The following is an 11,388-nucleotide window of genomic DNA, read 5'->3' on the forward strand; positions in this document are numbered from 1 at the left end:
ACAATTGCAGGGCAATTGTATACAATATGGGGGGAGTATAGCCTATAATCAAAAGGGATATCAGCCAAACTTGCTGGTGTATATTTCGAAGGATTATTTGCGAGGCCCATAATTTCGATACGGCAAAATGAAAATGAATTGCCATTTATTTTTACCGTTGTACAAATTAAAAAAAAAGCTATTCGCATTTCCCCACGCTAACTTCTGTTAGTTCCAAGTGATCCATTAGTCTGAGACGGTAAATCTCTATACGAACGAATATAGCTTGTCCTTTCAAAAAGTTTTAAAATATAGAGTTCAGTGTTAACTTGTACGGTAACTTGAATGAGCGAACAAACATAAGACAAAATAAAATTTATCAATAAAATAATCTTATACGGCTTCATATAAAAGAGATATCAAAGAAGATAGACGTTTGCATCTATTTCTATAGTCTTAAATTAAACTACCGAGGCATAATTTCATCGAATCTCGCGAGCCAGCCTCACTCAAAATCCTCAAAACGTCTTAGGCTCGCAGGAGATGAAACAATCATCAACCAAACAACGATAAAAATAAGGAGCCACAAAACCCAGAGACATAAAGGTATAGGCTATTTTCAAATGTTGTTTTGTCAAACCCGCAATTGTATACAGATGGCGATTGCGTGACTTGTATCAGTGTCGTAGTTGGTTGATTAATTTTATGTTGCTGCTGATATTCTCAGAGTTGTTGAAAAAGCTGCGGATAATCTTTTAGGTTCTGCTGGCCAGGTATAGCCTATCCTATCGTGTACCCCTTATACTATTTGTGATGTAGGACACGGTTGTTTCGGGCGGAAAACGAACTTACGAGAAAAAAAAAGGATTAATCAAAAAGATATTAACATTTTTATACGTGAATACATTTCATTTGAATTTCGCTCGATGGGAAACTTTGACTGCTGTCCATCCTTCAAGTTGGCATACTTATACAAATTCATGCAGATGTGATTTTTCGACTTTGGTATATTATTAGACGCAATTCTATTTTTACAAGCGCTATTTAAATCTGAGTTCCTTATCGCATAAATAATACATTGCGACACCTTTTCAATACTTAGCAATGCGTACAACACATTATGCCTGGAGTCATGAGCGTTTTAATGAGCTTGTATTGCCATTGTAGCGTTCGAAATCGCGCATAATGATTAACACGGACAGTTCGACTCTTTGGTTGCGCTCAAAAAGGAAAGACGACAGAGAGAACCGCATCTCCATCAGCAACATTGTATTCACAGAACCAACATCAACACATGTAGAACACATCGAACCACCCAAATCAGGCGCACACGAATAAAAAAACAAAAACAAAAAGAACTCAACTGCCTTCAACAACACGAACTATACATCTAACTATGTCTTTAACCACACAAGAGAAAGAAGCGGGTTTATATATTAAGTACGACGACCTGTAATCAATCGATTGAGAGTTATCTATATACTGACTAATGTGTTAATGCTTCTCCTACGTCTGCTGCTATGGGGAAGGTTATATATACTCTTAACGACACATGTTTCTCGGAAGAACCTCGATTCCCTACGTATAGTATAACCTATGGCTTTCGCCCAGAAAGAGACAGCGACCTTTACGTTTTACTAGACTTTTGCCCCGACACACGGACAAGATAGTGATCTTGACTGAGCGTTGGTCTTCCCCTTCAAGTTTTGTTTTTGTTGTCGGTCTTCCTTTTTGCATCGACCTGGGCGCTGCGCTGTGCCGCGATGCGACTCTCTCTCTCTCGACTATTGAGACGCTATACATTCGCCGGTTGGGAGTAAATCTAGCCATATACGTACAATCTCGTGGACGCCACAATATGTTAACGTGTTGAATTGCTTTATAATTTCGTTCCACTGGTTTTTCTATTGAAAAAAGAGCCTAGAAAGACTAGATAAGCACGTGAACAGATGACAATTCATTTTTCGCCTTTTGCTGCTGCTAGTCAGGTGGTCGTTTGCAAATCACGTTTAACATTTCTAGGAAATGTCGTGAAATCTGAAATAGTTAACCTGCGCTATAGCATTTAATCGAAGTTCCACGCAAGCAAGAAGCAGCAGCAGCATTGTGGGTAGCCTTTTGTTGGTCAACGAGCGGAGGAATTCAAATAAGATTTCACGAGAGGGCAGCAATCCACTGAAAGGTTATTTAGGATTGGATATATAAACGCAGTGAACCATAAGATACCTCCTACCGAGACGGAGCAGCCAAGCAGCAGAGAGGAGTAACAAGTCGAGAAAGAAAAAAGCGTGGGAAAACCGAATGGCTTTTGATATTCCACAGAGAGCCAGCACTATTCCTACCCCCTGCAGTCATGAGGGCTTCACGTTCATCACATTTGGAAAGGTTGTTGACGAAGATGCGATAAAGAAATGCTCATTTACTTTTCCCAAGTTTAATAGAGATCTTTATAAAAAACCACGATTAACACAAACTGCAGTTACCTCGGTTTATTGAGGCTCATATAATTTAATCGAATTTAATTGTGTAGGTAGATTAGTAGACTCTCACCGGCAGTGCCGCCGCAGTTCCACACATAATTTTCCAAGTAATTTTCCCAGAAACAAGACATTGTCGAAAAGACAATGAAGACATTTTTCCCAGTATGTAATTGATTCGATAATTTAAAGAAAAAAATACATTTTCTTGTTTCATTTCTCCTAAGACTCTAGCTGGCTATCAATTGCCTTGACAATCGTATCCGTCATTTCACTCCATCTGGACATATCCGCCGTAAATGTGTCTAGGCCTGCTGCAAACTTTACGATATGTTCACTGATTCCCTTCGTGATGGATGTTCAAATATTTTTCTATGGTTAAAAGTATCCTAACTTTATTTTTTTTAAAGGTTAAAAGATTGCGGAAATTGTACGAAACCGACGCGTCGTCCTGATTACTTACGGCTTGCTGAAACTGCACGATTGTTGATTGCTATGACCAGTGTGTCACAACAGTCAAACTTAAAAAAAAAAAAGTTTATCTGTGGCTCGACTGAATTACAGTCCGCTCGCACACACGGCCAGAAAAAAAATGAATGATTTTCTGATTCGTAGTAATTTTTTAAAATTAGATTCATTCCAAGAATTCGGAAATGAATCCGTCAATGCATAACTTGTTTCTGGATGATGAATGGTTGTGAACGATCGAGATATCGAATATACACTTTGCGGTTTGATTCTATTGGGTGGAAAATAAAGTTGTATAATTTTGCTGTAATTTGAAGCATAACGAAAGAGCTAAAAGAACGTTATACAATAGATCATGCACGTCTACTTGTTTCTCTGGAGAAACAAAGACGTTGTGCGCTTTCAATTTTTTCTCTATAAATTCATCCCGCAGTTTCCACATGGCGTGTTCAAAATAAATTTTGTGTAAGCAATGGAAAAATTTAGATTTTTGCAATCCCCGTACATTTCGTAAAGCATCTTGCTATTATCGTTACATCAGGTACGATTTAAAAAGACAAATGAATTTCATGTCCTGTAAAAGCTGAATGGTTGTTTGTATGATGCTAGCTTATTCTGAATAACAAGAACTACAGCAGATTAAATATTCTGTTTGATTTTGAAGTTTGGACCTAACGACAAGAAGAAAAGGTAAAAAATACTCAAAAAATGGTTAGTCGAGTCTCGATGAAAATTAAAAACTTTTTGTTCTACAGTGATTATTTATTAAATGCAGAGTAGTCAACCATTCTTAGAAAACAACTTGGAATTTTGTTAAAAGCCGGTTTTACGACAGCGAACGGTTTCTTTGTCTACGACTGACAGCCATTTGTCAAACCACTGTGGGACAGTCAGCTACTGTTCATTGACAATTAATCCTTGAGTAAAGAAAGAACTAGCTCCGCCAGGGTGTACCTAATTAAAACACAAACAACCATGCGAAATGTTGCTTTTAAACTTTACTTCTCATTTTTCGAACTTCTAGGGCCTTGGAATTGAATTTAATTGCGAAAACGTTTCCGTCAAAAAAATAAGTCAAAACTATGACGTCACAATTGGCCTAGCAGTCAGTCAGAGAAACTGTGAACGCTTTCAACGACTTTTGAGTCGATTTGACGATTTTAAACGAAACGTGCCCCATAACCATTGGTTAGCGCTTAACCTTAACGTTTCCTGAAGTTGAAGATTTGTACTCTGAACTCTTCATATATAGCGCCATTTTCATTGTAAACGATTAACAATGTAAAAAGAAGATAGATGTCGCTAGTAGCCTGTCATCATGGCGGTTGTATTTTAAAAATGTGTGTGTTGGGCTCGTCTCTGATCTCTCCATTCGACCATTCCCCAATGTTTAGGTGATTAGTAAATGAAATCCTTGATGGGGGAAAAACCCTCAAACATCTTGATAAAAGGCAAACGGAACCGGATCTACTGATTCGCTCGAAAATCATCAAAGAATAAATGTTACTAGTCACCTATTCGCTTCATGAAAATAAACCTGGGAGCTAGACCAAGGAAAACAGGTGACTGGAGTTGGATCATCTATCATTATTGGTGACACAAGTGACGAAATGACAGATCGCGTTACCTTAAATATCGAAAGAAAGGCCAATGGAATTGGACGTTCAACATTGGCGCTGGATCTCGAAAACGAAATCACGGGAGTTGAATCTTCTATCGTGAACCAGGAAGTGCCGGTGTGGCGGCAAAAAATTGGTAGAAAAAATTGTTCAAGTTTCACTTTGCTACAAGTGTTTCAAGTTCAAATATTTTTGAATTTGATTCACAGACAAAGTTGTGAGGTACAAAAACAGGCCTGATCTGCAGTGGTTCTACAAGCATGATCTATAAATCAGAGGTCTACGAACTGTAGTCTGCTAGACCCGATTTTGACGTTTCGTCTGCTAATTCTTGAAAATAAAATTGGGGCATCCGCTTGGTGTGCTGGCTGTCCGGGTCAGTCATACTTTCCATGGGGAAGTATACGGAAAGGAAGATTTTTTCGCTTAAACTTAACATTTTACGTTAAACTAATTGTTTTACATGAGCATCCATCAACTTTATTAAGTGTATCGTTGAAAACAAGACAGTACTTGTTAACCAGGGTTATACCCTAATTGTTAATAAACAGGAGAATCGAAGGTTTCCATGAAATGCACTACATCTATTTCCCTCCAAATTCTTAATGTTACAACATACCTAAATTTGAATTGATGCGAAAATGGATTATCATTAAAACCTTTAAGAAAAAGCATGTCATGCACATTATACATGCTAACATTATAGAACTAGAAAAGTTACTTACCCCAGAACATTTCTTATAAATAAAAGTCAACGTTTAAAATATTGTGGATTAGCGATCCAAGCCCTGACGTGGCTGGGAGAAGAATGATACACGAGGTAAGGTGATTTTGAAATTTGTTCTCCTTTCGTCGTCCGTTTTGCAATGCAAAATGCAAAATCTTTCATGTGTCTTGGAATATTACGTTACATGTAATATAACACCAATCATTGGATGATGCACATTGTAATCTGTGAAAATAAAAAAAAAATATGTGTTGAAATGGTGATAAAGGATATCGAATCCTTTACGTTTTATGGGCTGCTAGTCGGTGCTCCTTCATTTCCCTTTTCCCTTCGAGACCTTTCGGAAATGTCACGTCGCATCTATTTCCCTCCAAAGTCTTAATGTTACAACATACCGAAATTTGAATCAATGCGAAAGTGGATTATCATTAAAACCTTTAAGAAAAAAAGGTTGTATTTATTTACTAGATTATCAAGACCTTTGGCCCCTACCAACATTTTTACGACAGCTTCGGCCACTTGCACTTTCTTTTTCCCTAGTGTTTTTGGTGTAACGGTCGGCCGCCAGGCTCGATGATCATAGATTCTGACTTTTTCTCTTTAGCCTCAAAATGCTTTAAAGCTTCATTCGAATTTTGCTGTTTTAAAAACAAGAAGTATCCATTCTTCGGTGGTTTTTCAGGAACAGCTTTCTATAAAATGAAAACCGCCGAAAAAAATTGTGAGGCAATGCTTAAATAAATAAACTGAGTTAAAAACTACTTTTTCGCATTTGTTAAAGTTTTCGGACGGTTTTCTTCAGGATCTACCCCATCAGAACTGCCCTCCTCAAAAACAATAGGAAAAACTTCTAAGTCTTCGAACAATGTTTATGGACGACCCCTTATTCCTGTAAACTCTCGTGAATCTCAGTATCACTTATCAGGGCCTGAAAAAGATTTGACAAAGCCTTAAACAAGTCACTTATTTAGTGTTAAATTCTATTACTCCAAACAAGTGAGGCCAATTTTAATTTTTGGATTATTGAAAGCCGACACCTAAAGGATATTTCAAACATATTAATTACTTGGGTAAAATTTTAATTTCCCTTAAATTTTTAAAATTGCCTTGGACAATGCCATAATTCTTCGTAAGCATCTTGATTCATTTATCGTTACCCACGATGCAGCATCTTCTAAAACTTCGGCAAGGATCCGATAATGTCGCAAATGATTCTATCGAACAATTTGATTTGTTACTTATTGATTAAAAAAAGTGACGTCTTTTGAACATGAATTTTACAACATCGTTTACATACCTGAACATGTAACCATCGGTTTATACATTCTGCTGCTGAGTAATATTTAAACTTGATCTGAAATTATAAAACACAGAAGACAAAAAATTTAACATTAACTTGTCTTTACATCAAAACACGCATCGATCAGATAACAATTTGAAAAACAATGCAAAGGTTAAATTTAAACCATTTAAAACGGGTTCAATGTCAAAGCTCAAATTTAAACAAATAAAACGGGATCAATGACGCTTGGGACATGTAAAATTCTTCAATCTTACAGACGTCTCCCGACAATAATGTTTCTTCAGCTTTCGATTCGTCAGCAGGCCATACTTTGGATCGCCTTTCCTTCAACTCTTTCTTCTTTTCGAAAAATGTTGATCTTACTATTATCATGCTATATTATTATCTTACTTCTATCGAAAAGTATAAATAAAAATATATATAAAAATATAAAACCATCTAGAAAGAAAAAATCTGGTCGTATGGTTCAGACTGATGTATGGACAGACAGAGTGCCAACTTTCGGTTTTGTACTCGCTGGCTGAAAAAAAATCATATTTAATTTGTTTTAAGGCTAATTAATTCAATTTCAGCAGAAACTTTATTACCTGTCCATCTTCAGCCTTTTGAGCAGCCTTTCGTTTCATAATATTGTCACGGGCAAACTGGTTAGTACACTCGTTGATGAAAACCACTTGTAAAAAGCACCGTAATGCTGGCCAACGACACGGCACAGAACAAGACGGTGGCCTTCACCATTGGCTAACTACACTATTTGTCTTAAATACTACACTAACCTAACCAATGGTGCCCTAATGGAACTAACACATTCACACACAAACTAGAACTAACACGCACACAAGCAAGAGATTAACATACGCACAGGAGAAGAGAGAACTAGCATCCACTCAGCGTGCTCAGCAGACGAGAATTTTGTTGTTTTAAAAACAAGAAGTATCCATTCTTCGGTGGTTTTTCAGAAACAGCTTTCTATAAAATGAAAACCGCCGAAAAAAATTGTGAGGCAATGCTTGAATAATTAAACTGAGTTAAAAACTACTTTTTCGCATTTGTTAAAGTTGTACCAAGGTTCTGATAATGTCGCAAATGATTCTATCAAACAATTTGTTTTGTTACTTATTGATTAAAAAAAGTGACGTCTTTTGAACATAAATTTTACAACATCGTTTACTTACCTGAACATGTGGAACATGTCGTTTTTTACATTCTGCTGCTGAGTAATATTTACACTTGATCTGAAATTATAGGAAATGTCAGGTAAGCTCATTGGAATATTAGTCTTCACAGGCTCGATCAGACCTGGAAATGTATAGTAGACTCGTGTTAAGAAGACCACGTGTTACCAACTTGTTGAAATTGCTTTTTTCGACACTTTAACAGTGTAAGAACTAAGGGCCACATCGCCAAGTGCATTCCTCCCCTTTGTCTAAGGCTCAGTCTCGTTTGACCTTTCGGAAATGTCGCGTCACATTTTTCTCCCTCCAAATTCTTAATGTTACAACGCATATTTCCTGCCGCCCTTTGTCGAGGCACGTCGGCCAGAGGCGGGCTCATTTTCTTCTTGGGTCTTGCCTCTTCCTGATGTTTTTCTTTGAAATGGCCACTAACATTATCGTATCTATTATTTTTATTCTTTTAAGCTGTGGATTTTGCTCCTGTCTAACAAGTGTTGCGCTTTAGATGAAGACATTGTATATATTTAGGTATCTGCTGGGTGATGATAAATGACTTTGGGTGACATGATGGAGGAGGAAGACGAAGATGAGGAAGAGGAAATAGATATTAAGGATCTCCGTGCTAAAGCTGTAAAGAGTGCAAAACCCGAGAAGTCCAGTATGTCTAGTGAAAATTTGTAAATTTTCACTAGTAAAATCAAGAGTGAAGTCAAACGTTAAAAAAATTATGGAAAAGCGATCCAAGTCCTGACGTGGATGGGAGAAGAACAAGAATGATACACGAGGTAGGGTGATTTTGAAATTTTTTGTCCTTTCGTCGTCCGTTCTGTTAAGTGAGGGGAATCAAGCATGACCGTTAGGGGCAGCACTGACAGGAAGGAAATGGGGTCAGGCAACCCAAAAATCAAATGGGCGTTTCACTGCGCAAAGTACGAAGTAAGTCAAAGAGGACCATTATCGAACACGTCCAAAAAAGTTATCGTTCCGTTTTTCTTTGAAATGTTAGTCTCCTTTTCAAAAGACCACTCTTTATCTGTACTTGTATCATGCTTCTGTATCGGGCTTGCAACATGTGCGAAAACAAAAGCATAGCAGACTACTTTAATCGTCTAATTAGCAATAAAATAAGATATCGATTAGAATTTATTAAAAATCGACCCCCCTTATAAAACTAAGCCATAAAAAAATGATAAAAGCGGTTGGAAGATCGATCCTGCCCACTAAGTCATCAACTACAGATCCAAACGAGGGCAGCTGTTTCAAACACGATGAATTGATTACCCAACAATTTTGAGTCTTCCATGAATGTGCCTACTACCCAGCCACTTGCCGTAGGAAGATCAATCCTGCCGCTTGACTCGTCCAATTCGTCTATCGATTCCGAAGAGACCCAACACCTTACCGGATTTTAAAACAGAAGTAACAGGAATCGGTTTTTCCACAGGCCCCGTTTCCGTCAAGCAGACTACAGCGATAACACTAAACACAGGAAAAAATTGTAAGGATTTTCCATATCTGTCGATTCAATTGACGACGCTATACCCATGAATTTACAAGTCGATAAAGAAATTAAGAGGCTTGGATTTTCAAACGTCGTTTGATCAATAATTTTCACAATTGCAAAACAATGATGGCGGGAATTGGTTTTCAAATCGTAACACCTTAATATTACACACACATGACTAATAAACAATATGCTCTTTTTTTAAGTTCAGCTGGTCATGTTCGAATTGATAAATACAAATTACCTGAAATGTTCTTAGTTGTTATACTTTTAGTTTCTTTTTAGTTGAAAACTAGCAATCCTAATAATAGAAATATTTCTAACTCTTACATAATCAATAGAACACAGGGCCAACACACCTTTTCCGCTGATCCCATGTATTTTGGAAGAATTCAGTAACGTTTTAAGAAATTTCAGCAATCGTAGAACAAACTCGCCAACGGATACCTTATGACGAATGCCAACATACTGCAAACAACCTGAATACATATCGTAATTCAGAATCACTGAAAGCAAAAACGGAAAAAAATCAATAAAGTGACATACTTGTAAAGCTAACAGATATGCGGCCAAATTCTTCTCGTGTGTTGGGCCCACCAACTTGAGCGCCAAATTTATTAAAGTACAGTTCGTTCCTGTAGACAGTTCTTTATCTTTGTCTGTACGCTCCACTTTAATTAAGCCTAACATTTGGTATACTTTTAAGACTAGACGACCCAAAGAATTCAGTGATTTCTCCTTAAATGGAAATACACTTGGATCTAAACAACCAGTGTCCTGGTTTAACCTAAAAATTGTTTAACCATAAAGTATAAGTATTATTCAAAAATCCAAGCGTAAAGGAAAAATGTTTTAGATCAAACCTTGGTAACCGATGTCGAGGACAAGGCAAAATATGGAAAAGTTGGGGCAAAGAAAAAATGAAGTTGGCAATCTGAGGAATGAAGAACAACAAGGCAGTTTTACTAAAGTGCCCAAGGATGGCTACTACTGCTACTGTCATTCCAGAAAAATAGCAGAATGTGTCACCAACAAAAACACGAGCTGGATACCTAAATTAAATGAAGTCTTTAATATAAGGCAAAATAGATTTTTCTTTTAACCACAAGTGTAGTGTACACTTACTTGTTTAAATGATATAGAGCAAAGCTAGTAAAAAAGAATGGGATCATGAAATAAAGTGAAAACAAATGATTGGCCCAACAGTCTCCATTCAATTCAATAACATTGAATAGGATAAGGGAAGCTGCTATAACTACAGACTGTCCAACTTCCAAACCATTGACTCCAGCGTAAATGTTAATTGCATTAGTGCAGAACACCGCTAGCATTCCCATGTATACATAGTACAAGGCACCTATAATTTAAAATAAATACTATTTATGTTCAATGTTTTAATGGATAAATTGTTCTCTTACTCAAATCCAAATCATGCCCAAGCAAAAATCTGAGTGGTTTTGGGATAATAATTGTGGTTGAATTGAAGTTTGTATAATAAACCATCAACAGTGGCAGTGAAGCCACAGTTGGAAGTAAGAGTTTGTGTCGCCATTTCAAGTTTAATACATCATCAGCGAATCCCAGTAAAACCATGCAGCATATTGAAAGTAATGCTGCCATAAACTGCACAAACTGTAAAAACAAATATTTAAAATATATAAATTTAACATTTATTTATGAAAAATTATTTACCTCTTGATGAGGGAATCCCCATTCCTTGTTAAAGAAATGTTTACTGAACGGGAAGGGAATGAATATAAACATAACAATAAGAAAAATGCAGCTAGTAATGACTCCAGTAGCTTCTGGTCTAAAATGATTTAAATAGATACCATTACATCTTTTCCAAAACATATAACGTGACAAAATTTACAATTCCGGTTTGTTTTTCTTGTTCAAGTCGACACCGGAAAGGTGGGCTTTTACAAACATATCCTTGAATTTGGGTACTATGTTTAGGATTACAGAGTACCCCATAATCGACAAAATGATATTAACAACCAACACTCCCCACATTTTCGATATTCAATTTTTTAACAAATGTAAAATATCAAAAACTCAACTCTTCTCTTCTACATCCTGTGGTGACGACTGCCTTGTTACCATGACAACCTTTGGGTGATGAATCATAACAAG

General features: G+C 36.8%; 1 protein-coding gene and 1 long non-coding RNA gene across 2 annotated transcripts; both read right to left on the minus strand.

Moving 5' to 3' along the window:
- Positions 1–5,928: 5,928 nt before the first annotated feature.
- Positions 5,929–9,244, minus strand: LOC124192777. The gene is made up of 4 exons (XR_006873844.1): positions 7,873–9,244; positions 7,749–7,808; positions 7,613–7,665; positions 5,929–5,962 (listed from the first exon to the last, which is right to left on the minus strand). It is a non-coding gene; the product is annotated as an uncharacterized LOC124192777 (long non-coding RNA).
- Positions 9,245–9,612: 368 nt separating this feature from the next.
- LOC124192775 (UDP-N-acetylglucosamine--dolichyl-phosphate N-acetylglucosaminephosphotransferase-like) lies at positions 9,613–11,375 on the minus strand. Its single transcript, XM_046586258.1, has 7 exons — positions 11,126–11,375; positions 10,945–11,062; positions 10,671–10,884; positions 10,378–10,609; positions 10,116–10,304; positions 9,799–10,039; positions 9,613–9,731 (listed from the first exon to the last, which is right to left on the minus strand). The coding sequence occupies exons 1-7, from the start codon at positions 11,266–11,268 to the stop codon at positions 9,666–9,668; spliced, it is 1,203 nt and encodes a 400-aa protein (XP_046442214.1). The 5' UTR covers positions 11,269–11,375; the 3' UTR covers positions 9,613–9,665.
- Positions 11,376–11,388: the final 13 nt, after the last annotated feature.

This window comes from Daphnia pulex, chromosome 4, assembly GCF_021134715.1.
Source record: "Daphnia pulex isolate KAP4 chromosome 4, ASM2113471v1".
Lineage (NCBI taxonomy): Eukaryota > Metazoa > Arthropoda > Branchiopoda > Diplostraca > Daphniidae > Daphnia > Daphnia pulex.

Excerpts from the sequence above, each read along its gene's own strand:
- LOC124192775 (XM_046586258.1), bottom strand. The coding sequence starts at position 11,268 with ATGTGGGGAGTGTTGGTTGTTAATATCATTTTGTCGATTATGGGGTAC. Across the intron at positions 10,305-10,377 it reads GCTCTATATCATTTAAACAA|GTATCCAGCTCGTGTTTTTG; the intron begins GTAAGTGTACAC and ends CATTTAATTTAG. Across the intron at positions 9,732-9,798 it reads CATATCTGTTAGCTTTACAA|GTTGTTTGCAGTATGTTGGC; the intron begins GTATGTCACTTT and ends ATATGTATTCAG.